The 26,534-nt window shown below is 46.3% G+C and overlaps 7 protein-coding genes across 7 annotated transcripts; 4 read left to right on the forward strand and 3 right to left on the reverse strand.

Annotated features, from left to right (window-relative positions):
- Positions 1–158: 158 nt before the first annotated feature.
- Positions 159–3,621, reverse strand: K441DRAFT_655059 (uncharacterized protein). Its single transcript, XM_067647778.1, has 5 exons — positions 3,277–3,621; positions 1,471–3,215; positions 672–1,416; positions 416–533; positions 159–348 (listed from the first exon to the last, which is right to left on the reverse strand). Exons 1-5 carry the CDS (start codon positions 3,488–3,490, stop codon positions 264–266), a joined length of 2,907 nt encoding a protein of 968 aa, XP_067507608.1. The 5' UTR covers positions 3,491–3,621; the 3' UTR covers positions 159–263.
- Positions 3,622–4,300: 679 nt separating this feature from the next.
- On the forward strand, positions 4,301–4,585 carry K441DRAFT_545388 (uncharacterized protein; the record flags this gene model as incomplete). Its single annotated transcript, XM_067642811.1, has 1 exon — positions 4,301–4,585. A coding segment is annotated over one exon (285 nt), but the record flags the coding sequence as incomplete, so codon positions are not given.
- Positions 4,586–7,814: 3,229 nt separating this feature from the next.
- On the forward strand, positions 7,815–9,536 carry K441DRAFT_545012 (benzoate 4-monooxygenase cytochrome P450; the record flags this gene model as incomplete). The annotated part of the gene is made up of 3 exons (XM_067642789.1): positions 7,815–7,962; positions 8,115–8,566; positions 8,631–9,536. The coding sequence occupies 3 exons, from the start codon at positions 7,815–7,817 to the stop codon at positions 9,534–9,536; spliced, it is 1,506 nt and encodes a 501-aa protein (XP_067507610.1).
- A 257-nt stretch (positions 9,537–9,793) lies between these two features.
- On the reverse strand, positions 9,794–14,206 carry K441DRAFT_693928 (uncharacterized protein; the record flags this gene model as incomplete). Its single annotated transcript, XM_067652682.1, has 8 exons — positions 13,857–14,206; positions 13,782–13,805; positions 13,538–13,730; positions 13,111–13,491; positions 12,444–13,025; positions 12,278–12,389; positions 11,956–12,216; positions 9,794–11,891 (listed from the first exon to the last, which is right to left on the reverse strand). Exons 1-8 carry the CDS (start codon positions 14,124–14,126, stop codon positions 9,794–9,796), a joined length of 3,921 nt encoding a protein of 1,306 aa, XP_067507611.1. The 5' UTR covers positions 14,127–14,206.
- A 140-nt stretch (positions 14,207–14,346) lies between these two features.
- On the forward strand, positions 14,347–18,768 carry K441DRAFT_693929 (uncharacterized protein). Its single transcript, XM_067652683.1, has 11 exons — positions 14,347–15,188; positions 15,260–15,864; positions 15,924–16,028; positions 16,091–16,311; positions 16,607–16,640; positions 16,690–16,868; positions 16,921–17,761; positions 17,833–18,018; positions 18,077–18,227; positions 18,283–18,381; positions 18,441–18,768. Exons 1-11 carry the CDS (start codon positions 14,430–14,432, stop codon positions 18,465–18,467), a joined length of 3,207 nt encoding a protein of 1,068 aa, XP_067507612.1. The 5' UTR covers positions 14,347–14,429; the 3' UTR covers positions 18,468–18,768.
- A 1,712-nt stretch (positions 18,769–20,480) lies between these two features.
- On the reverse strand, positions 20,481–21,916 carry K441DRAFT_703630 (NAD(P)-binding protein; the record flags this gene model as incomplete). Its single annotated transcript, XM_067653488.1, has 5 exons — positions 20,481–20,616; positions 20,652–20,774; positions 20,847–21,191; positions 21,275–21,527; positions 21,867–21,916. 5 exons carry the CDS (start codon positions 21,914–21,916, stop codon positions 20,506–20,508), a joined length of 882 nt encoding a protein of 293 aa, XP_067507613.1. The 3' UTR covers positions 20,481–20,505.
- Positions 21,917–23,508: 1,592 nt separating this feature from the next.
- Positions 23,509–26,040, forward strand: K441DRAFT_630096 (vacuolar protein sorting-associated protein 45). The gene is made up of 6 exons (XM_067646258.1): positions 23,509–23,707; positions 23,766–23,830; positions 23,884–24,014; positions 24,072–24,580; positions 24,631–24,951; positions 25,002–26,040. Exons 1-6 carry the CDS (start codon positions 23,594–23,596, stop codon positions 25,641–25,643), a joined length of 1,782 nt encoding a protein of 593 aa, XP_067507614.1. The 5' UTR covers positions 23,509–23,593; the 3' UTR covers positions 25,644–26,040.
- The last annotated feature ends 494 nt before the right edge of the window (positions 26,041–26,534 follow it).

Here is a 26,534-nt window from a genome sequence, read left to right on the forward strand (position 1 = left end):
TATAGAGAAGAAATATTTATATATTTAGATTAATTAATAAAGTATTCTAGGCACCCTTTGAGCAGACGCAGAGTGTCTAAAGTATCCCTAAAGGTGTGATTGTTTAGAAAGAGGGGCTGAATTTACGTTATCGATCCTCAAGGGAAACAGCATGAACACTTGCGTATATGACTTCTTTGATTACGTTACGAATATCGATATGGTATCTGGATAATCCGATATCGTCCAGCCTACTAATACAAATATTTAATCTTTATCAATTCCTACAATGCCCACTCATCCTTATTGTCAGCCTCCGAAACAAATGGTTCATCAATCAGCTTCACAGCCATCTCACTACAAAGAACGCTGTATGGAACAGAATGTGTTAGCTTAATCTCTTCTATAGTTCATAGTAATGGCTGAAAATACTCACCAAGCAGACCCAACTAAAGCATCTAACTCCCTGATTGCCTTCTCCCTTTTCGACCCCAAACTAACCCCTTTGCTTACCTCCATCTGCAATTCCGTGATCCTCCTTCCCTTCGTGATGCCTGCTAGCTCAATAACTCTCTTGCCCAAGCAGTCACTGTGAAACGCGTGCTGGCATGCTTTCGTGATGCCTGCTAGCTCAATAACTCTCTTGCCCAAGCAGTCACTGTGAAACGCGTGCTGGCATGCTTTCGTGATGCCTGCTAGCTCAATAACTCTCTTGCCCAAGCAGTCACTGTGAAACGCGTGCTGGCATGGGAACACGAAAAATTGCCGGGCGAGCAGTGGCAAAGAGCACACATAGCAGCGTTCGCCGGGCTCCACTATGGCGTATCGCTGTTCGAGCGCTTTGATGTCCGATTTGATATGTGCGGCTGTCTCCTCACTCTCGTCCATCTCTTTACGGAGGGCGTCGATTTGCCGAGAGTATTCTTCCAACGCAGCACAAATTTCTTCCTTGAAGTCGTCGATGACGACGAAATCTGGGAAGAAGGGGATTAGATCCTCAATCCGCAGCAGATCACATCGTTTTAAGAAGTCAATGGCTGTTTTGATTCCTGAGCTTTGCGAGATTACTTTCTTGGCAACTGCAAGCCACAGCTTCTTGCGTAACGCGGGATTGGTTTCGGAGCGGTCCGCGACATTGCTGGCAAGGTCCACTTCGTCATACTTCAAGGCTAGATCTACAGCTTGTACGTATTGCAGCATAGAGCTGTAAATGTGAACGCAGCTTTGGACGCGCTTATGCTGGATGCACAGACGAAGGGCGAAGTCAGCATCATAGTTTTGCTCGTTGGCATATGATTGAGCTTCAAGATAGGAGAGTAGAGCGGATTCGTCAGGTGTAGGATGTGACGCGTATATGGAAATGAGGGTATTGTGGACGGCTGCGTCAGTGGATTGGTGCTGATTGATTTCGAAAAGGAGATAACGGACTGCTTGGTTCTAAGAGTTTTGGTAAGCACGCCATCGAGTCTAGAAAATGTAGATCCTTCATACTTGGCTGAGATTTGCTTTCGTAATTTTATTGTAATTCAAAAGTGCTGGGATAAGTTTTCGTGCATCGAGATTGACTTGCCTCATCATAATCTCGACGAGGTCCACTGGAACAGCTGCCATTAGAACACTACTGTATTTGTAGAATATCTCTGGGTCGGTCTGCTTTTTGAGCACGGCAAGGGATTCTTGCCATCGCTCCCTTTGAATCCAATATGCCAAGACATAATTGTAATCGTTGACAATGGTGGCAAAGTATAGGAGCTCCTCTTCACGTCCATGTTTGCTGATGATCTCGTAGGTGGTTTTCCGATCCAAATCACCTTTGTACTTTGCAGCAAAATCTTGAAATTCGCGGCGAATGGTAGATAGCTGGTCTTGGCTCTCAGCGGCGTTCATACTTTCAGATAGTTCCGCTTTCGTGGTTATCGTGTCATCAAGTGTATTCAACTTGGCCATGTATATTTCGACAAGCCACGTTGCTAACATCACCCTCTGCATAACTGATGATTTCTTCATCATGGACAACTTCGTCAGAAGATACTTGCGGAGTGCATCTTGTTCGCCTTTGTCGATAAAAGTGAGAGCAACTTGCTCGAATGGTTTCGTGCTTCGCCCGTAAACTGCCGCGGCTTCCAAATATTGTCCTTTCCCCACTAGGTAATCCCCAGAAGCGGTTGCGACAGCGTCCTTCTGAGCAGAGGTTTTAGCGTACTGGGATGCGGCTTCAAAATGCTGTGATTTTAGCATAATCTTCCAAATATCCCTGCTTTCCTCTGTGACAACAATTTCAAATATTTCCTGCGTAGTGAATAACCAGAATGTGTTCTTCTTTACATCTGCCACCAAACCAAGGGCGTTTCGGCCAGGTTCAAGGACAACCTGATCAAGAACCACAGTATCATCTAACCTGTTGATAGCAACAATTCGCCCTTCCACTAGCTGTAGAATATGCCACTGACTAAGAATCATTGACGTTACAGGGTCGTGGATTAGCCGAGGACGACCTCCGGTAGTGTGTGACGGTGGGATCTGGGATCTAGGCAGCATCTTAGTCTCCGAAAATATTTTGCTGCCTAGATCGGAAAAGTCGGGTGAGGTAAGCAGTTTTCCGTGGAGTACACCTTGTGATGTCAACCAAGCAAATATCCTTTCCGAAGTTGCTGGATCTGACGGAAGAGTGTCTTGAGGCTCAGGAGAGATTGCTAGAGAAGACGGGCCAGTGGGTGACCCTTCAGAAACCTCATGGATTGTGGGAGATTCGCTCTCAAAGAGTTTGGAGAATATTGATCCGCTGCCCTCATGCCCATGCCGCCCAATCCTTCCAACAAAATGTAGTAACTTTGAGGGGGTTGCGACAACCACCCTGCGAACATCCGTCCTTCCAGGTATCAAGTCTGTCCAAACCCCGGCCACTGGCCCCTCAGGTACCTTGTATACACCCTTTAAATATCTCTCTTCTCGTCTGTAGAACTCTGTAGACGGCTCAATAAACACCTCGTAAACATTTCCATCAGAAGCCCCTAGTAATATTTCCCTCGTAGATGCGGTCGGTTGTGAAGGATTCCAAGATATACTCTCAATTGCAACGCCTTTTAGCCGAGATAGAGCTCTGGGTGTTCGGGAGTGGGTATGGAGGTAGTAGTTTTCGGCGAGGGTAGTGGTAATGATGAGATGCGACGCGGAGGGGTCCAGGAACAGTTTTCGAATTACACCGATTTCGCCAGGTCTCTTTGGAAGATCAATATCTATGCACAGTCAGAGATACGGTGACCCATACTCCGCTTCACCGGCATGAACTCTACGAACCATCGATATCCGCTGGACTGTCCAAGTCTATTCGCAGGATGCGCCCTGTCGAAAGAGCCAGAATGAGAACATTATTGGCAACCTCAGCAGCTACAAAGTCGGATGATATGGCAAACTGGAGTGAAACCCTTTCGATGTTGAACATGGGTAGGGACGCATCGACGTCTTGAAGGTTGCTTGGAGCAACATATCCGCTGGATGTGTCGAACGCCATGACGCAAGGTATGTGGTTTCCCGAGAATCTGATGTACCTATCATGATTGGGACTGTACGCTCCAGCTACGAGCAACACAGTGGGAGCTGTCGGTCTCCATCATGACAATATTATGCTTGAGACAGCTCGTGATGTCCGGCTGGGAGTGGAGCCTCATGATAGAAACCGGCTTAAACTAGGTCTTGGCATCCTTGGCATAGAATCGCCACTCGCTGCCATGCTTGAAAAAATAACTTCTGCGGTCAAGCTTTTGAGAAATTATTTCTTGCGCACTAGATAGCCGTATTGGCTGGATTTTCACGCCCCGATTGCCTAGCAATTCTGACTCCAATTGTCCCGTACGCTTCTTGCTTTACCCAATGTCCAGGCCCAAACTTCTTGTGGGTTCAACAACTTGCATCAAAAGATACGGTCACTCTAATTTTCTTTTAGGCCACTTGACCAAACCATTGTCACCGTGAAAATCGGCTTGGATCTTATCCCATTCCATATCTACAGAGAACTTCTATGTTATCATTCTGAATGCTTTGAGAATTGCTTTAATGTTGGATTCAAAGAAGCGGTAGAGCACACGACCTCCGTTATAGATGTGGATGAAAGAGTGTTTCGAATCCTTTTATAGTGGCTCTATTCCGCCTTTTAACAAAGGCAATGATTCCGATACTACCAATAACCTCGGAGATGAGGAATCAATAGATGGAATAATTACCCCGACACGAAATGCCTTCGACATGCATCTCCCGTTACTTCTACCTATACGAAATAAGTGGCAAATATTGGGAAAATAAAGAATAGCTTTCGAAGACTATCAAGCTCATCCGCACGCTTTTGGACGTTTATGTATTTGCCGATGAGTATGATGTACCTCAGCTCAAAAGAGACGTCATGACTGCGATACTTCGTTACTGCACCATGTTTCAATGGCACCCGGAACGTACGAAAGAGATCTATGCTGCGGCTTTTGAGAGTCATCCACCGAATTCGCAGTCTTGTCACTACCTAATCAATGCAACAGCGGTCACCTGGAATCCGAAGAAGGATGCTAAGAGAGTAGAACTAATTAAAAATCTTCCAAAGTATTTATATTTGAAGTGATGTAGCTTCAGTCGCAGAGAGTCTTTGATTACCCGGAATGGGATGGCATGAAAGGCGTACTAGACAACCCTTGCCTTTACCACAATCACAATGACTTTGAAGAAGAGGAAGAATGTCGCAAACGCACTATCAGCCAGGATTACATCTTTCGTGAACTAATCTGAACGTGCGAAGCCAAAACAGTCGATAGGGCGGGGATGCAGAAAAACGAAGCCTGAGATGCACACCTTTAGCATCGCACTACAGACTTTATTAAAAGCTTTGTAACTGGCATAAAACTTTAGGAAACCTGGTTATGATTCACGATTTTCCGTTGCTATTAATGGTTTTCCTAGACGTTGCAAGACCAGGAAGAGACTAAAACTATCACCAAATCCGCACATACTTATAGACCGGGGGGGTTCTGGCTTTGTAGTAGTTCGCTCAGGGACTAAGTTGGATCGAGAAGCCCGTGTATTAATACTACTCCACTCTATGTTTTTCGCTCGCTTTCTTGACTTGATTTCCAATAATGTCTCGTAGAGAATTCCGCGACCAGTTTGATGTTCCTTGCTTCTGCGTTGTTTTGTGAAGGTTTTCTTGCTTCTAACGTAGTTTGTCCATTTAAGCTGTCAATATTCCCAATCCTAGTGAACGGCCAACCTTTATTCCTCAAGCTCTGCCATTTTCTTCCCCTTACTCACCATCTGGTTGTCTTCGTCTTCTATTTCCATCATTGCTCTATCATACTGCGGACGCAGCATATACAGCAAGCCCTCACTCCCCCCTCTTCCCACTCCTAACAAATGCCACCTTCCACCTGCGAAGTCCGGAAACTCCTCTAATGCTGCCAGAATATCTTCTCTTCCAGCCGGAATAACCCAAATCTCGCCCCTCGGACCATCACTGAAATGGCAGAAGAGCTTGTTTTCAACCGCAATCTCAACAATTCTATCGGCGGGAAGATGTGATTTTTTCCGTCGCCGAGCAGCAGCACGCTCATACACATCCTGGGCCCGCAAAGCTACTTGTGGATGAGTGTTGCCGAGAGTGAGATCTAGGATGTGCGTTGCATATCTGTCAGAGCTGAAGAGAGTGGTTGGAACCTCTGTCGTGGTGTTGGATGCGGGAATTCGAATATCGTCTCCAGGGTCGGGGCGATATGCGGGGCGAGCATGTAGTTGCTGCCCTTGTGCTGGATATTCGTAGGGATAACGCTCGTAATGAAGATTCATATGCCTAGATTCCTCTATAGCCCTATTTTCCAGCCTGTCCAGTAGTTCTTGTATTTGGTCTTCATCCCATCGGTCATGTTGGTCTTGAACCCATTGGTCATGTTGGTCGCGGTCGAAGTTCATAGGTTGTAGTAAATGGTTCAGCGTTTCCATTTTCGATAACTGGCGCTCTATTTCGATCGTCCTTGTTATCTTGTTGAGCCAGCCCTTGCAATACTTGGGGTACTTCGTCTGCCGGTATTCCTTCAAAGTTCTCCCAACACCAGCTATCCATCGGAGCATACCGTTCGAGCTTGTCTCGCACAATAGCTTGTCTCCCGGAATTCTGTCTCCTGACTTCACGTCTGTCTAGTGTGTGCTCATGTTCCAGGTCGAGCTCATGTTTTAACACAGGTCCTCTTGGAGTAACCTGAGGAAGGGGCTCCACTGCCATTGGGTTACGTTGGTCTGATCTTTGAGCGTGCCTCCCTATCCCGACTGCGCTTAGTTGACGCCCTTCCACACTAAGATCTTCAAACATATAGATAGGACGGTGGGGAATCCTTGGGGCGAACGCGGCTGCCGAAGGGTTCAGGATTGTTCGGCCCCCGGTACAAACTCGCCGTGGGGTAGATCGGCGGTCGTGCGGAGGGTTTCGCTCAGATAGGGAACCTCGATCTATGTCTTCCATGGTGAGCTGGATTTGTCTCACTGATCAGCAGAGAAGAGCTGTGACGTGGGTGAAATCCTGGACAGATATTGCGATTGTTGGCGTTTTGGCGTACCTACGAAAGGGGAGAGAAAAAGAGACAAAATTCCTTGTGCTGATGAAGGGGTATGCTGATGCTAAGAAAAAGATGTGCTCGGCCGAGATAAACTATGGAACGGCCACTATGCCACCGGCGCATTCACAGGCGCCTAGTTGAGGGTGTGACTTAATGGTGCATGAAGTACATAGTTGCGATTATGAAAAGCCGCAAGAGGGTGATACTCATTTGCACACTAGAGTTCAGACGGGCCTAGTAAAGCCCCAAGATGATTGACTTTTTTATGTACCATTCCAACGTGTCTATTACCTTCTGACACCCTCCGTGTACCTCTGATAAACCATAATCCAACAGCTTGTTAGTCTGGGTGAAACCTTCCTGTGTTGTGACGTTTGATTTATTCGACGTCTTCCCATTTCCAACATAGCTTTAGGCCGGGCCCGTTAAAGTGGGGCTTATGGCTTGTGGAACGCGATCTCTGGGGTGACTTTCGACATCCCAGCCACACCCATCACTACCTGTCACCAACCAGCATCGCCGCGGAAGGAGACTTTGCGCTCCCGTGCTCTAGCACTCCTGTGCTCTAGCACTCCCTTCCACCATTAACTGGTATAACATGTGCAGGTTCTCGCTTAGATTGCAAGCTGTGTCCTCACTCCCTTCGTCTTAGGCGATGATTCAAGCGCCTGCATGTTTATCGGTAGTTTTTTGGGAATACTTTGACAAGCTTTGAAGTCCAAATAGACTATGAACATTGAAACTGTAAACACACCGCTTTAGTTATTGTGGAGCCTAATATGCATACGCTCCCTTTTCATACACGCGCATCGGTAGGGCGTTTACCCCGCTCATAGTGACCTGCACTGCGCCGCGCTCGCTGCGGCATCGAATCGACTGCTGGCACGAATGCAAGACCGAAGATTTTCCCCGCAGAGCGATAAGAGATTAGTGGCCTTAATCAATGGAGGTTCGCATCCTTCTCAAATCTCATCAATTCCTCAATTTGAACCAGCATCGTCCAAGAATATATTAATTACGATGGCAATATCAGATCTTACAGCTCGGCTCTCCACACTTCTACAGTCACTAAGCTATCTTGAGATTGTTATATTTTTCGGCCTTTTAATGGTCTTCTATGTGAGTTATGTGTAATTTTATTAGACAGGCTTTAGCATACTTCGCTTTTCCCAAGAGCACAAGGCTCAGAGAGAATGAGGTGATATAAGCAGTCATATTGGACGGGTGTTGACTTGCCAGTCGTAAAAGTATATGCTGGTCGTTATCTACCGCATTACCTTCCATCCACTTGCGAAATATCCCGGCAACTTCATTGACAGGCTTTCTGATTGGCCCTTGATCTACTACTGCTACAGCGGCAATAGACACCTGCACATAATAGAAGCACACAAAAAATATGGTATGACTTTGTTAAAATTTCTCTCGTAAACTGAAAGAAGTAGTTCTACATTTGTATTGCTAATCGACCTTTGTCTTGAATATATCTCTGCATGAAAGACCTTTCTAAGTAGCATTTATCTTCAATTGAATCAACTGACGTCCTTTCTGCAGGGCCAATTATACGCATAGGACCAGATACGCTTGATTTCAACACTGCTACTGCGCTCACAACAATTCATCGAGATCGCAACGCCAATGTCAAGAAGGCCGATTGGTATAAGACACTGGATGCTTCCTCCGGCGCGTTCAGTATTCAGACTGTCATTGACAAGAATGAGCACACCTTCCGGCGGCGTGTACTCTCACCGGCATTTTCCGAAAGTGCCTTGCGGGACCAAGAAAAATTTATTGACCAGAATGTGGTCATATTCCTGAAGAAGATGGGTGAGGATGTTCAAGAGGACGGATGGACTTCGCCAAAGGACTTTACGGAATGGATCACTTACTTTGGTTTTGATTTTATTAGTGACCTCGCATTTGGATCCCGATTTAAACTGCTGGAGGAGTCTGAACATCGGTATCTTCCTGATATGCTTAAATGGACGAACCAGTTCTTATACTATGTAAGTACCAACGGGAGTTCTTCTTCTCTGAAGGCGTAGTAACACTGATATACCACTCAACAAGGCCGGCTATCTCCCCTGGGCTCCGCTCTTACGCCTTATCTTGGGCACATCCATAATGAACTACTTGCCCAGCCAAGCCGCTCGCGATACATACAAGTACTTCCTCATGGCCGAGCGCAAACTCCTGGACCGCCAAACCGCCGAAGAAACCGCCAAAGCCAACGGCAAGGAAGTCCGCCGCGACATCTTCCACTACCTCTTCCGCAGCCGCGACCCCGTCACAGGCATCGAGCTGAGCAAAGAGCAGCTGCTAGCCGACGCCGGATTGCTGATCGCCGCGGGCTCCGACGGCGTCTCCCTCACCTGCGCCGCCGCCATGTTCTATCTGGTGCGGAACCCGGCCTGCCTCGAGAAACTGACGCGCGAGATCCGCTCGTCGTTTGCGACGCTCGACGATGTCCGCTTGCCCAAGCTGAACCAGTGCACGTATCTCTGTGCTGTTGTTGAAGAGGCGCTCCGCCTTGCGCCGTGCGTTGCGTCGGCTTTCCCGCGCGAGGTCCTGCGCGGTGGGCTGAATGTTGACGGTGAGCATATCCCGGCTGGCATGACGGTGGGCGTATCGGCGTATGCGCTGCACCACAATGAGACATACTTCCCGGACTCGTTCGCGTTCAAGCCGGAACGGTGGCTTGGGGACGAGGCAAGCGTTGCGGCAGCAAAAAGCGCGTTCTGCACCTTTAGTGTTGGACCGTATAATTGCATCGGGAAGAACGTCGCGTATCTGGCTTGTAAGCTTGTTTTGGCGAAGTTGGTTTATGCTTATGACGTCAAAGCGCCAGAGGGAAATGTGGTGGGGGGCGGGAGCGGGGATTTGGAGAAGGGAAGGCAGAGGGAGGGGGAATTTCAGATGCTGGATTATTTAGTGGCGTATAGATCGGGGCCAATGCTACAGTTTAAGGCTATGTAGTTGTAGATGAATTAGGAATTTTGATAGAGAGGTTTCAATCTGATGGACAGATAAGGTTGGGGATGAGGAAGGGCATTTCGTGCATTAGTGATATAGAATTGCAGGTGTTGGATTATGAACGTCATCGTGTTAATTATAACGCTAGTTACTAGTCCCTACCGCTGGTTAACCGTTATATGCTATTTAATCTGGTCCCATTATACAACCCCTTCCATTCACTCTTCTTCTAACAATTCCGACCCACTAAAGTGCCCGTGCTATTCGGATAATAGGTCGGAGAACTCCCCATCACTCAAATTTTCCGGCTCCTCCATGTCTGATGCTAATGGATCCTTAATCGGTTCAATGCCACTATGTGCACCTCGTTGATCTTGACTCCGAGATGGGCTCCCTGTAGTCTCGGTTTTGTGCTTGTGATTTTCGAGAAGTTGATAAATGTTTTCATAGCCTTTTAATTTTGCCACTGAGAATATATCCTGTTCTCCATTGAACCCTTTGGTACCTAAGCGAGGAATCCAGCCAGTCAATTTAATACCTGGACACTGAAGAAGTCGCTCAACAATCGAAGCATTTCCGTTGAACGTAGCCAGAATCAATGGTGTCTGAGTCTGAAAAGTTCTAGCCGTTACTTCTGAGCAATGACCGAAACGATTTACGTCAGCTCCCTTTTGGATAAGATATTCCACTGTATCTTCCAGGCCATTTAGCGCAGCGTACATTAACATAGAACAGCCACTACGATCGGGAAGGTCGTAATCTGACTCTACTAATGGTAGCAACTCTTGAACCAGCTGTTTTTGGCTAGAGCGCACAGAATTGTACAGTTTTGCCTTAACTCTACAGTCGTTTGCGACAGATTCGTCAACCCGATCTTTGCGATTGATGAGGTTCTCCAAAATTTCTTCGAGCCCACCGCTAGCAGCCACTCTCAGGAGAATTTCCCACTTCTCGGGTTTAGAGAAACGTTGGTCATCCCGGAATGTTAGGAGATATTTAACTGTGTTTTGATGGCCTGCCATGATTGCATTGTACAGAGCGCTATGATTACATGTTTCTCTTAGGTGCTGCCGCGCCGCGGCTAGCCTTGCATCGTAAGAGTTAAGTCGCCGGCTAGAGGCGAGACTTTTTCCAGGGTTCTGCTCCAGGTTATTGTGCTTGAAAGGATCCAGCCCGCATTCTGAAACAAGATATTCTACACATGGAAGTCTCGCAGATATGCAGCTATCAACTAGATGATGTCTCATCCGTTCGAGGCCCCCAGGGTTCAAGGTAGATAGTTGTTTATCCACGAGAATTCGTAACATATCCACGTTGTTGAGAGAGATTGACGCTGTTATGGCACCTTTCCATTCTGCCTCTCCCGCGGTGTATATTTGACGATATCTGTCGTGAACAAATTTGCGTACTTGGTCAACTTGCTTGGCTCTTACCGCGTACTGAAGTATTTTCCGCTGTGTACTGGTCTTCGAGAAATTGGTATAAGGAATTAGCAAACTGAGTACCTCGTCGTCGGGATGCTTCATCGCCAACCTCCACAACCACGGATTAAGAGGTTTTTTAATATATCCGGTGCTGTCTACCTTATTCTGGCAATAACTTTCTATGACGGGTATGTTGGCATCTTTGATTGCTTCTTCGATAGCCACATGGAGTCTTTCGAAATGTCGTTCAAGTTCTCTTGAGGAAGTAAATCCTGATTTAGCAGCTACACATCCCTCGAAAGTACAGTAGAATTGACGATCGTGCCTCTTCTGGTGCTGCTGGCACTCATCCCGCTCCGGAAACCCGTCGAAGAAGCCTCTGCAATTGATTCGAGGGCACTTGAAGATATTCGTACCATAGATTTTCAGTAAACTCTCTTTATTTCCCTCTGAGATGCTCATACTCTCCATAAGGGATCGAATTCGGCTCAAAATTTCTTCTAAACCTAGGTTGTTGATGACATTTTCCTTGTTTGGGTTCGAAAGTTTTCGGGCCTCTAACAGAGCAATAGCTTGACCTAGATCATTGTGGAACTCGTATGTTTGGTACTTATCTATAGTCTTCTCAATAGGTTTCGGGATGGTCTGTTTTGACGCTGTTGGGGAGAAATGTGCTTTCAAGAATCCCCTGATAGCAACTGCTAATAATTCCAGGCTCGGCACGTCAACCGAAGCCATGACACTCAGCAAATGCTCAGCCCAATAAACGATCGCATATTCTGCAAAAGAGTAATGACCGGTTTTAATGAATTCCTGCATGGGCTGCTCTGCAAGCCCGTAGTCAAACCAGTCCATACTTAGATACTGAAGACAGAGATGAGTGAGGTCAAGCTCTTCTTTCTCTAAGGATATGAATTTGTGATGAACAAGGTAGCTATAAATGAATTGTTGGGTTAGTATAATATCTAGGATGAGCTTAATATCTGGGATCGACATACTACTTTGCAGTCATATGGACTAACTCAACCGTTCCTCCTGGTCGAATTTCAACGAGAGAGCCACATAGCTCCTTTGAATCAACACGGAAGCTTCTCCCTTCTAGATCGACAGTCTTTGTATCAAGGTTGATGGATATGGCACCCTGGATTTCGGTCCATCTCAGCGACCGTTTTGCACACACTAGCAAACCAAGCAGCAGTCTAGCATCTTCACATTCGGTCGACTCATGGTCCAAGATTCGTTCCACGATTCTTCCATATCTAGCGTAAATTTCAGCTGAAATATCCATATTTCACTGCCAGTTACTTATCAGGGGCTCACGCTTGTTTGATGCCTTTGGGAAATTGACCGGGTTGCATTTCCTTTCTTAGGTTTGCGAGCCTTGTTTGACCAAGTAGATTTTTCATTACTAATTTTGCATACAGGAACATGTCTGTTGACTCCGTTAGCTTAAACACAGAACAAATTCTAGTTAGGAAGGATTTACCCTTCGCTTCATGTGACACTTTTTGAATAATCTCCCCTGTTTCAGAATCTGGTAGATCGAATTTTTGCTGGATCTTTTGAGCTTCAATTTTGCAGAAAGTTATAATGTCACTATTTAAATCTGCACTGCGTATCGGCACTAACAGTAGACCTTTGAATAGTTTACCTGTCTCTTTGTCACTCTGGCTGAAGAAGACGCATTTCATGGGTGCATGATCGTTCTCCGATAACGAACGAACCAAAGTCTGCAACCAGGGCGCAATTATCTTCTTTTCATTTGGCGGACATTCATCAAGCCCGTCAGTAATGAGATAGACTTTATCCAAGCTCTTTAGAGCAACCTCAAGAATTTCTTGGGAACGTTTGAGAGTATTCAAGGGTTTCTCGCCAGATGTGGCAGCTTCTTCGTAGACGTATGAAAGAAGGCTATCGTTTTGGGTAACGGCTTGACTGATAATTGCTCGGGCGAGTGCAACGAATGAGTTTCGATTCTTATCCTCGTGTTTGCAATAGAAGAATAGGACATGAGCGGAAGGTATTGTGCGCAAGTGTTCTATGAGAAATGACGCTAACGTTGTTTTTCCTGAAATGTACAATCTAAGTTAATGTACTGCTTCCGCTAGACGGCATGGTCTATGAGAAGTGAATATGGACATCGGTTTTCTTACCAGCTCCAGGGATACCGTTAACCCATAAAAGAGGCGATGAACGAGGTGCTGAATCGCGCCATGCTTGAACGTTCTTATGATCTAAGATCCAGCGGCAAACCCCAGGATAATCAGCACGAACACTCGCTTTTATTTCTTGGTCCAATTCTGTATTTGCTGCAGAAAGCCAATCTTGCACTGCGCTGCGCCGCCTTAGATCCTCCGCTTCTCGAAGGGCTTGAAATTCCGCTTCGGCAGTAACTCGCATTCGTTGAATCTCTTCAAATTGGCAGAGGCTTGCCTGCGTCTCAACAAGAGACTTGTGGCGGCGGAGATTTTCAAGAACTGGCCTGAATCGAGAGCGAAATGTTTTCCAACAAGCTCGGAACATTTGCTTCCATGCTTCTAAAGTGAGCCTAAATGGTTATATTGATGAAATTAGACTCACCACGCTGTTTGAAGTATTTGTATGCTTTGTGGTGGAATTCGAGGATATCGAAGTAGATCAATTCTAAGACTTTGCCCATGTATCCCTTCTCCTTAAAGAGCGATTCGTACTGAGAAAGCATCGGTAGGCTTTCCCCAATATCGTTATAAACATCTAATAGCTCATCGAATGCTTCAGTGAAAGTAGACGCAACCTAGATAAGTTAGCGAAGATTGCAGTTTTATCTTAGATGCACGCTAACTACCTGCAAGAGGAACTTTGCTGGGCCCTGCAGCATTCTAATCAGCTTGTCTTTGCGTATTGGGAAGTACACACTGACCCACACAAATGCGACGAACTCTGAGGCATTGAGGAATACTTCGATAACCTTGCCATACTGCTCCATAGCTTCTAGGAATGAGTTCAGGCGTGCCATGTTTTTCGTCTTTCTCTCTGATGCATGCTTTGCTTGAATTTCGAGTATGGACCTTTGGAGGTCTGCAAGCGTTGTATATTTGAACAGGTCTCGATCATTCTGGGCAAGGCTGAACTGGAAATCGTCAAGCGCCTTCCGAAAAGCTGGTGCATGTGCGCTGAGTAAGGACTCCATACTTTCGTTGAAGGTATCGTGGAATTCAAGTGATTAGCTAGACAGATATGATACGACCGAGTATAAGCAGACGTTTTTCAACGTCCGTGGCGGAGGGGCTGACATTCTATTCCGCCTGTTAAAACGAGCCGCGACTTGCGCCCGGCACGGGTGTAAGACAGCCTGGAAGGCTTTTTCCAACTGAGGCTGAGCTGGGGCTGTGGACTTCACGACGGTTGACGAACTTATTGTAATTGTTACAAATTCTGTCAGAGGATAACGTATCTGCTCTGTCACCCATGATACTCAGTGTGATTTTGCGGCATGACGTATTCGACCAACGGTTCAGCACCGTTGAAGCGCCCTTGGCCGTTCAATTCGCACCAAACCAACGGGCGGAAACCAACCTTCCACACTCCATCCTACACACCGTCCAGCAGCGAAACCAGCAGCGCGTTTGGAGAGTATGATACTACCAATAGTATCAATTGGAAGCAGGATTTCCACGTTCCAGCTTCTATCAGCGGCGGATGGGACGGCAATGGCCAAACTGCAACCAACCAGCATGACTTTCCGTCGAGCGATCCGAACTTGTCAAATAACGAGATGGAATTTCACAATTCGTATCTTACGCGGAAGGACTTCCAGAGCCCCGATCAAACAATTTATGATATGGCAACCCACTACCAGAGCAGGGAGTTGACAGGGCCATCCATGGAGCCATTGAATCGAAGTATCTGGAATACCCAGGATGCGGCTCAAGTCTTTATTCCACTTGAGCACTCACCTTTGGCTTCTGCTCAGACAGCCGCACAGCCACAATTTCTGAGCGCACCCAGCAATGGTGGGCTGACGATGGATTATGGCGTGTCGGAACCTCCTAATCTTGATGCGCATAATCCTGATGGTTGGCATTGGAATGGAACCGGAGATGAAAATCAATCACCTTTTTTTGAGCCTATGGAAAATCCCCTGCAAACCCCCAGTTCGCGGTCCGTCCGTGCGAGCTCGGAAGCTTCTCCGACTAGCCATGAGACTTCTCCCCAGGTGCTAGCCCGTATTGAGGGAGTAAGCGAGCTAACCGTATGTTTCGGAACGGTAAGCGGTATCTGGACCATCCTACCTCTGCATGAAATTAACAATAGTTTCTACAGATTTGCGACATTAGCGTGCGGCTTCTTGACGATCCTCTTAAGAAATCTGACCCTTCGTCAATTTCCTCTAAAGAGCAAAATATCCAGAAATTGGCAATTGTCAAACGCGATCATTATTACGCTGTCCAATGTAAGGCGGATACAGATATCGGTGTCATAGACACAAAGACGACCAAGGTTCTCCAAGGCCTGGATCAGATTGATTCAGTGACCTACGAAGCAATAGCTGATGCAAAGGATCTTGATCGATGCATTAAAACATGGAAGAAAAAGGCCAAAGCGACTGATGGAAGTATAGAAATAAATATATACGGCGCCCAAATTGCGAAGGAAAAGGCCGGAAAGTTATTGTCAGCAGCGCGCCATTATCTACAGCAGCCACGATGGCTGGCTAGCGGTGTGCCGGTGGACAATCCGCATACTATCTCGTTCCCAAACCTGGCTATCAAACCTGAGATAGTCCAGTTCCCAACTCCTTTGTCAAAAACTGAGCGCTCATCTGCTCCGTCAAGAAGGGTTCTCTACGAGGTTCTCAAAGGACTAGATCAGGTCGAGCATCTCAAGCTAATAGATATCGACTCTCGTATAACTACTAGGCTACTGAAGTAAGCAAGATACCGAAATGTACTGAAATATTTGTACTGATTACTACATTTTCTTTTAGTCACCAACGAAAAGGCGTAGACTTCCTTCTGCAGAGAGAATCTCCCATTCTGCAACCCGTATTTTCGCTTTGGAAGGCTTCCGAAGCTCAGGAGTACAGCGACTTGTATTTCTTCCCTTTTATTAACCTGATTTACTTCTTGCAGCATTTAATAACCGCTGTTACAGATATCAACACAAAATCACAGGAAGGCGGAAACCGAAACCTATTGAGGATGTTTGTGGGGGTATTCTTGCGGATGAAATGGGTCTCGGAAAGACCCTGACGATGCTATCGGCAGTATTGGCAACCCTAAGCCAGTCTTATGTTTTCCGCGAGACTTTTTGTGCGTATGGAAATTCCCATAAGCGACCTTCAGGTGCAACGCTTGTTATTGCGCCCTCAGCTTGTCAGTATATTTTCATATTCAAAAGTATCGAGGGATTTATAGGAGATTTACCTGCATTCACTCGAAAAGCAAGCATTTATCTCCTATGAATAGAATCCACCTTCACACTCTATTTAGCGGCTTAGAATTATTGGGTAAATATTCTATCTGCAATATTGTGGAGTGTAGGAACGACTGGATTCGAGTAGGTGGATATCGGCTTTTACGAGAAATGTAGGCGCATTTTGGATGGGTTTCTATCTCGCCTTCGGGAGATTTTATTCCACATTACTGTTGAAATAGCTAACGACCGCAGTGCTCTTGGATGGCTGGATAGCTGAAGTACAAAGGTATGGATGAGCTTTAATCTGTGCCCACCTTTCCTGACTCACATTATAGGCATGTTGGCTCCGATAAATTGCGGGTTCATAAATATCATGGCAGCCGTAAAGAAACCGACAGTACTAAGCTTGCGGAATTTGACATCGTACTCACCACGTATGCTACAGTTGCTGCAGAGTGCCCTAGTCAGGGTCGTTTGCATGGCATCGCTTGGTTTCGTATTGTCCTTGACGAAGGTAAGCTTAGCTCTATGCCCAGTTTCACATAACAACAAACTAACAGACCTAGCCCATACGATTCGCAACCAGACCACAACATTTTTCCACGCTGTGGCATCGCTTTCAGCGAAAATCCGTTGGTGTCTCACGGGTACACCGATTCAAAACCAACTAGAGGACCTCGGAGCGCTCGTCCAATTTTTACGAGTCCCCTTCGTAAGCACCCCTCAGGAATTCAGGAAAAATTTTGTGCAGCCCATCGAAGCCGGTAGTAGTCGAGGGTTTGAGAATCTGCGTACCTTGCTAAAGTGTATCTGCATCCGGCGAACCAAGGATCTGCTCCGACTGCCGGATCACCAGGTTGTCCAGTACGAGTTACAGCTTTCGCCTGCTGAGAAATCGCGCTATTCCCAGATTCTCGCCTCCCACAAAAAGGCAATTGATGATACGGTCTGCGGAAGGAAACCATCGGAAGCATATCGAACCATCTTTCAGGCTTTGCTCAAACTCCGCATGCTCTGCAACCATGGAACCTTTCAGACAGACGACCGTGATGGAACTGACAAAACTCTAGCAATATTACAGGAAGGTACGGCATCCTGTGCATATTGTAGTGAAGATATCATTTCCGATGGTGCCGGGGAAGATTCTGTAGCCGGTCAGCTTCCAGGATGCTCTCATGTCGTGTGCCAAGGGTGTATTCGACAGTATGAAGATGATCTTGAGAGGCTGAATGAAGGCTTTGAGGTTGCATGCCCGCTCTGCAAGGTTCCGCTAGAAGAAGATTTGGAGAGGTCAAAAATAGGAACTGCTGTGTTCGGCCCTCAAGTCTGCCGCCTTGAGGACGGCACATCGACGAAACTGTCTAAGCTCCTAGAAGATGTTAAAAAGCATAGATTCACGGAAAAGTGGTACGTGCTACCAGATATCCACCATTTGCAAAGGCTTCTTGTAGAGTCGAGACTGAATAATTATATCTTAGCATCATATTTTCCTTTTGGAAGAAAACTCTTCATATTATCTCCATGCTCCTCTCAAATCAGAATATCCGCTTTGTGCAACTAGACGGTTCGGTTCCTCTGAACGACCGGCGCGAACGCCTATCTGCATTCCAAAAGGACAAGCAAACATCCATTCTCCTCATGACTCTCGGAACTGGCGCCGTAGGGTATGTTTACTACCAAATCAACAAGTTTTTGAAGCCGGATTATTGACTGACAAATAAGCCTTAACCTTACCGTCGCGACCCGAATACATATTGTTGAGCCCCAGTGGAACCCATCCATCGAATCTCAGGCCATCGGTCGCGCCATTCGCCTCGGGCAGCAAAAACAGGTCACTGTCATCCGCTATGTGATGCAGAATACTGTCGAACAGGTGTGTGTCTCTAGAACAACATACACGCTAAATAGTAGAGCTGACATTTTGGCAGATTATCCAATCGCGACAGACCCACAAACTGCAGCTGGCGGAGTTAGGTTTCGACGCCGCGGATGAAGAGCCAGAAGAAGATAAACTGAAGAAGTCTATGGTGCGTCATGCCTATTTATCTTATAATCTTTTCCTTAACGTGCCTAACTGCCTGAACAGGATCTACGCGAGTTACTCGGAATATGAGAGAAGCGTACTGAGATGGCGCCGCTAGCATTTCAGAGGTGATGGCCTCACTCAGCCAGAACAATTTAGCGCTGAAGCTAGTTTTAGAAAACTTATTATGCCTAGCGTTAGAAGTAGCATATGGGTCTTCACTACTTATCGAAGCGGGCGATGCCGGTAATGTTGCAATTGATAAGCTAGAAAATGACCATACCCTATTGCTCCACCCGGAGACTCAAGGATTAGATTTTTCTAACATAAGAATATTGTACAAATCATAGATTCCCTACTATAAATACAAAGCTTACCGCATCTCTCGTGGATCAAATGGCAGACATTTCCGTGTACTTTTTGCTCGAATGTTTCTTATGCCTTCGTCCGCCAATGTTGGCCACCCTTGTAGAGCGGAGCCTCACAGTTGTAGGGAGTATGATGTCGAGGCTTGACGCCTATCCCAGACAACCCCCGCACGCACAACTGCAACACACATATCTCAGATTTGGTTCCGTTTAAAACCATGTATAGTTGCAGCAGAAGTCTCTTCGTAATTTCGAATACCCTTATGGAAGAGATGATGCCACAAAACTGCCAGAGCTTGCGGGTTACCCTGGTTTCCATAAAGGTCGTTACGGAAAGATTCGATTTGTTGTGTGGTTGAGACAGAATAAATGACATCAAGCTTGACTAATGGCATACTAATTGACTGGAGTTGTCTGACACGAGTGACTTGAGGGGAAGCGAGAACTCCGCTTGGGCAGGGATGAGGTAGAACGGATATATCAGTTTGGGTTGAGTACGTCAAAAGTCAGTACGGTCAACGAAACATGAATCTTCCCAGGTCAGAAGTAGTAGTCACCACAGAGAAGGCATCAAGCAAAGACCATAGCTGAGTGGGTCTGAAAACCTCCCAAAGAATGAGTGATTGAATTTCTTGGTCATCGGAACCCGATGCTAATATTGAAGGGTTCATGCTGATAACCAAGGCTTTAGAAAACATAGGGGCTTAAGCCCTTTTGAAGCATGTCATCTGTGGTATCAAGATGTTAATTCCCTTTTCCCCTCTCATCAAGCTGCGCAAGGTCGACAAACAATTGAAGATCATATTGTTCAAAAAAAAATTCTTGAAAATGAATTATATAAATTACAAGATACTTATGACAACTACCAAAAATCTGGTTTTCGCTCAAAATTCACTACTTCCATTTAAATCGACATATGTCCTGATTCCTGAAAATAACATGAACATTACTACTCGACTATGAAATACGGTCTCCGAGGCTTTACTCTTTCCCCACGTCTGCTGATGGCTCCTCACTTTGAATTAATTAGAAAGGATCTCTCAAGTCTGATTTGACCCAGTCTTCCAATTTTTCCGTTGCTATAATTTTAGCGAATTTAGCATAGTCGATGAGGAGTTGCCTGTTGTTGTTGGCAGTGTAGAGTAAGCCAACCTGCCTGCTTTGTACATGTTCCTCTGAAGCATGGGTATCCTCCAAATAGGTGATCCATTTGCAGTATTCATTGAAGTAGGCGCAGTATCGTTGCCATTCTTCGGCCAATGATTCTAGTGTGATGTTACCGCGGATGATAGGAGTGTAAGTTGGCTGTTTCACGATCTCCCCCACGTTGACATAGAGGAGAATTATTCTCGGAGCAGGCTGGCTAGCTGAATGAGTTGAGTTCGTTGGTAGTAGGAAGGGGGCGAATTCTTGAGATATTCCTTCTAGATATAGCCAACAGGTTTCAGGAAGAGTGTACGTGATACTAGACTTTGGTAATTCGAATTTGTGACTCGCTGCTCCGATGAATTTCTAGCTTAATCAATGTGTCAGATACGTAGAAGCTTAGGATCATGTATGCTTTTATATTCTCTGTGGACCCATCACACATGACTAACAATCATGTAATCAGAGACCACCTAGTTCCGCCTTCATTTGCCGCTATGACTGCAACTGCATGGCTTGCGCCATTTGCAAATCGTCAAGTAGAATTTTTACTGCATGGTGCATTTTGGATTTATTTTTTCGTATCTATCCGGTCTCGATTTCATCACTGGCAACTATACGCCATCCAGCAGCCTGTGCAGCCCTAAGCTTCTAGCTTCTCTACCGACAATGTCAGGAAGCAGATCGAACATGGACTTTTGTGTGGGGTTCCACCCGAACAAGTTCTTCGCCACAATCGCCCTGGCCCTCGAATTCATACCCCAAAGAATGAGCCATGGGATACTAGCTTATCCGCCTCTTCTAGCGTGACATTTTCAATCTCAGCTATGGGCGTGAGTTTCTTCTTGTGCGCATTCTTCGCAATGGCCTTAGCCAGATCTCCCTAGACAAAGTCCCCGTTCTCCGCAGAGTAATGCCCCTCAGGCCCCCATGTTGCGTTCCCGCCACCATTCACAGCCTCCTCAACAAGGCGCAGGTATACATTGCTGAGGTCCTGCACATGCACCATGGTCCACAAATTCTGCCCTCCCTCAACCTGGAACCCCTGCCCACGCTTCAGCGTCACCTTCGCCAACTCATACACCTGGATGCTCCTCTGGTTATCCGGCCCGGGCCCAGGCCCATAGATCGTCGGCGGGCATACAATCGCTGTCTTGACCCTCGCGCCCTGCTCCGTCCCCGCCGCCGGCGCAATCTTATCCACATTGCGATGCGGCGCCGCATCCGGCGGGCTGGTGACCTCCTTCACGCCGTCCCAGTCATCAAACACCTTCTCCGCCCTCACGCCATACGTCCCTCTCTCCATATCCGCGAACCCTAGAATCCCCGTGCCGGACGTGTGGATTAGCAGTCCGGGCGCGCATCCTGCCGCTTTGCTAGCACAGCGACGGGTGCGTTGGCGCCAGTTTCGTGGTCGGCATTTGCCCAGTGGCACACGATGTCGGCTTTGGCGGCCTCCTCGGTCAGTAGGGTGGCGCTGTCGGGGTCGCCGTAGACGAGGCGGATCGGGGGGTATTGTGAGGCTACTTTCGCGCCTTTGTCCCTTTTACGCACCAGGGCCGTGATTTCATATTCGGGATGGGTGTGGGCGAGAACATGGAGCGCATCGCTGCCTATGTAGCCGGTCGTGCCAGTACTGGAGAGGAGGGTTAGTCGGGAGTCATGGTGGTGTTAGTGGAATTTTGGGTGAGGGGAGAGGGACATACACGAAGATTTAGGTCTTGCGGTGGCGTAGGTGGCGTTTAGCCACAAATGACGGGCTTAGAGGATTGTAGAGCGAAATGGGTGGATTCTGAGCGCAAGTAGATCGGCCAATTGGACTGTATAGGGAGAATTGAGAAGACACGAGAATTGGGGAATGAGGAATTTTATGCTTGCGGGGGCGGCTTCTAATTACTTGACATCTTGTGACGTTGTGGTACGTTTGTCATCTCGGCCAATTTGATCAGGAAGTCTAGAGCCTTCATTTCCCTACGTGAGTGATTTGTATTCTTCCTCTTTCCCGCATAAGCTAGAGGAGCTCATAGTCTGAGAGTGGAAACTTCTCAGGCCATCTGTAGGGTAGCATAAAAAATTTGGTATCATATATTCCCGTATTTTCAATAATTGAAAGATGTTTCCAGTAAGTTAACTAGCTTAACAACGGCCGCCCAACCGCGAAGCGAGGCAGTTTGCAAGCCTCATGTGCTAGTAGCTAGATAACCTGATAAGCTTGGATAGATCGAAAAAGGCTAAAAACGTTCTATGGCGTATTCCATTAACAACCAAAGGGGAGGACGAAAGATAACTTTAACGTGACCTAGAAGGGTACTATTTTCCGTGAAACAACTTGGGATATAAGTAAATCCGTCTGGTTAATTGTAAAATTTTATAGTAATCTTGGCCATGGATTTGTACACCTCATCTGAGAAGAGTCTAAGAGGAAAGACCAAATTATCTAGGCTCCGTTATTCTCTGGTAATATTAAACCCGCGAGGTCATATGCCCATTCATCTTAATGGAAATTGGATAGGAGCTTCTAGGACTCCGTGTTGTTGTGTTCTGCAATCTGCTGGGAACTTGAGGTAGAAAATGTTCTGGAAAGTTTTCGATCCCAATTTTTAATCAACGATGGGAGGCTGGAGCGCTTCACGATCGGTGAAGATAAGATTTTCGGGATTCAGGCTAATCGCTAAGTATTTTAGGTCTGGAAGGAAGTTGCCTTAGGTGCCATGTCTGGTTTCCTCGGGGCTGTCGGGAGTTCTTATTTTAGGAATGAAGACGCTGGGCAGCTCTGAACTGGCTAATGGAAATAAAATTTTGTTGCGGATTTTTTCCAGCCGAAGACCCACTCAATCTCTGTGAATATGAAAACTGAGATTGGGCAAAACTTGAGTAAATTTTGTCGAAAATCAAGATCAAGAATGAGAACTCAGGTTGATTGAGAGCGGCTCTTGAGCCTCTATATATACAGTCAAGATCAGCTGCCAAGGCACCCCTGATCTATACCCAATATAGGAAAGCGAAGCTGACATGAGTAGTCATGATTATCTGACAAATTTAAAGAGCAGAGAGGTGTAAGCAGGTACTGAAGTTAAGACTGGGAGCGAGCAGGAAAAAGGAAAGGACTGTAAAATGTATACAATTGAAATTACGGCTGATATTGATAAGTGATGAGATTGCAACGTATCATAATTAGCGCAGTTAAGTTTTCTTACTTAAAGGTTTACATGGCTCTACGCTACTTGCTAAGTACTCAGCTATAGGAGTACATAAATCCGGTCCAACCCAGCGCAATTTCTGGTATGCACGAAATAACCATACGATATCCAATCAAGGCAGTAACAATCCTCAGTGGTCTTTCAAAGCGTTGGGGCAGATCTTTAGCATTTTGAAACACCTCGAATCGTAATCGGAAACGAAACGGTTATTATGAAATCAGGCAAAGTCGGTAAGCCACTTATACACGAGATTCAAAGTCAATGACGTGATTCAAAGGGCAGATAACACAGTTGATATTATTATCAACTGCGTAGTGGGGAAGAGAATCTAAGTGAGACCTCGCTTAGCAAAATAGCGCTAAAACGTAGCTTAATGGGAGCTCAAGCGAGGCGCAAGAGCCCCATTACGCATATCGTCATGGAGGTTGCAGCCTTCAAGGATATTGGCTGATCGCAGCTCCTTCACTATATTCTGGGATTGAAACTAGGCTCTATATTCACCATGGATATCGTTCAAGCCGTCTCCGGCTACATCACTAAGATAGTGTCTGCCGGAGACAGTACAGCAGGGACGTCGGCGGCGAAGATGAAGATACTATTACTAGACAATGAGACTGTGGGTTTGTCGTCTCTGTCAATTGGAGCATATAGTAATAATGCTTAATCTCTCCCAGGTCTCAATAGTCTCAACTGCGACCACCCAGTCCGCCCTGCTCAACCACGAAGTCTACCTTACTGAGTAGCTTCCCCCACCAACTGATGTATATCGCCCTCTCTGACCTTTGTGCCTAGTCGACTCGATAATCAAAAACGGGAGAAGATGCGCCACCTCCGCTGTCTGTGCTTTGTTCGGCCATCGCCTGAGTCCATTCAAAACCTGATTGAGGAGCTGCGGGAACCGAAATATGGAGAATACAACATTTGTGAGAGCTGCACATTGCGCTGGGCGCATTATGACGGATTTGCTCTGACAGACATAGATTTCAGTAACATAATACGAAAATCATCGCTAGAGCGACTGGCTGAAGCAGATGATCATGAAGTTGTTCGAGCAGTACAGGAATACTTTGCGGACTTTCTAGTTATCAATCCGGATTTGATGTCATTGAACCTAGGTTTTCCCCAACACAAAATATGGAGTACTAGTCCGGATCAGTGGAATCAAGATGCTTTACAACGTTCTACAGAAGGGGTCCTGGCATTGCTGTTAGCTCTTAAGAAGAAACCATTAATACGATACCAGAAGAACAGTCTACTTGCAAAGAAGCTTGCGACGGAAGTCCGCTATCATATGACGCAAGAAGAGCAACTATTCGAGTTCCGCAAAACTGATACTCCTCCTATCTTACTCATAATAGACCGCAGAGACGATCCTGTAACGCCGTTGTTGACTCAATGGACTTACCAAGCTATGGTCCACGAACTGCTAGGAATCAATAATGGGAGGGTCGACTTGAGAGACGTGCCTGACATTAGGCCTGAGCTCCAGGTAGGCAAGGACAGGTAGAATCACATTGGCAGTGCTCACACCTCGTATAGGAAATTGTCTTGTCACAGGATCAGGACCCATTTTTCAAAAAAAACATGTATCTCAACTTCGGAGATCTTGGCCAAAACGCAAAAGACTATGTCGAGCAATTCGCTTCAAAGAGTCAAGGTAGCCTGAAACTGGAATCCATTGCGGATATGAAGCGTTTCGTTGAAGACTATCCCGAATTCCGAAAGCTCTCTGGAAATGTGACAAAACACGTTACCCTTGTTGGCGAGTTAAGTCGGCGAGTAGGCGAAGAAAGCCTTCTAGATGTGAGCGAGCTAGAACAGAGCCTTGCCTGTACCGACAATCATTCTAATGATGTCAAAGTAACAATCCCATTCCTTTACCTGTAGTATTACAGCTAACAACATGCTAGAATCTCCAACGTATCATTCAAAACCCCACGGTCCCTGCCAACAATAAGCTGCGCCTAACGGCTATCTATGCTCTTCGATACTCAAAACATCCATCAAATTCAACACCGATGCTTTTAGATCTTCTCGCTGTAGCCGGGAACCTCTCTCGTCATCGTATCAATTTGATCACCAAACTTCTTACTTACCACAATTCCCTTCAAACCTCAACCGTAGCCGGTGGAGGAATACCTGATCTATTTCAACCAGGGTCTCTCTTTGGTGGCGCACGTGACCGCTTCAAAGGCCTAAAAGGTGTGGAGAACGTCTATACGCAGCACTCACCGAGGCTAGAAAATACGTTGCAGGACTTGATCAAAGGGAGGTTAAGCCAACAACTCTACCCATTCGTGGAGGGAGGAGGCGCTACTAAGGACAAGCCTCAAGACATTGTCATCTTTATGGCTGGTGGGACGACCTACGAGGAAGCAAAGATGGTGGCGCAGGTCAATGCTAGTTCGCCTGGTGTCAGGGTCGTGCTTTCTGGGACCACAGTACATAACAGCTCATCCTTTCTGGAAGAAGTTGAAGATGCAGTAGAATCATGGCCGGAGCCTACACCTAGCACCGCTGCAGGTAGACTCAGACGAGAAGTTACAAGGTGAAAGAAGTCTGGTAACGATGCCCTTCCGGTAGGTGATCCACGAATCTATGATCTTACATGTACTCCATTCCCCCCTTTTAAATTGAGCGTTTGGTAGCCTTTTGCAGTGCTACTTTTCTGTCAGGTAGGAAAATCAAACTTATTTTTAAGTTACCTATAAAGTATATCAAATATGTCAAGTACATCAGGTTAGCCAACGGCTAACTTGACGAATTTTGACCCTCTGGTTGAATCTTTGCATAAGTTTTTTTTTGCTGATGAGATCGATATAACCCTGTAATATTCTCAGACAAAATATTAGAGAATTTAAAATACTTTATCTATAGAGGAAAAACCATCTGGATGTCAGGAAATGTAGAGAGGTTCGTATTGGCTATTTATGATATCGAACGAGGTGGTTTTTAATTTTAATTTTTATATCCGTTGTATTATACTACGTACAATACTGCGCATGCAGCCTCTAGGCTATGGTGCTATAGCTCTATATACATGAATCCTTCCCAGGCAGCTTAACATGAACTAGTAGCTACGAACGAGGTGGTATTTATCCCTTGCAACGGTAAAATTTGTCCACGACTTATCGATAAGAATCAACCAACAGGGTCTGTTGATTGCAATACAATATTATTATATATACTCAACCTCTGGAGCTGAGCCGCTCTGAATAAGGCAGCTAACCTATCCTCTCCATAAAGCGGTATTTAGTAGGCACTGCTGCCGTATCGAGTTCTTCTAATTCTGGATGTTCCGCACGGACCGCCTTCTCTATGGACCCTACCGTTGCAAGGGATACGGAAAGAGGTGCAGGCTTCCAACCTATGAGGTGGAGGATGGCTGGGCAACCAAACAGGGCAAACAGAGATGGAACTGTGGTCGCCTGAGTTGAGTGCAA

This window comes from Cenococcum geophilum (assembly GCF_001692895.1).
Source record: "Cenococcum geophilum 1.58 unplaced genomic scaffold K441scaffold_8, whole genome shotgun sequence".
NCBI classification, from domain to species: Eukaryota; Fungi; Ascomycota; class Dothideomycetes; order Gloniales; family Gloniaceae; genus Cenococcum; species Cenococcum geophilum.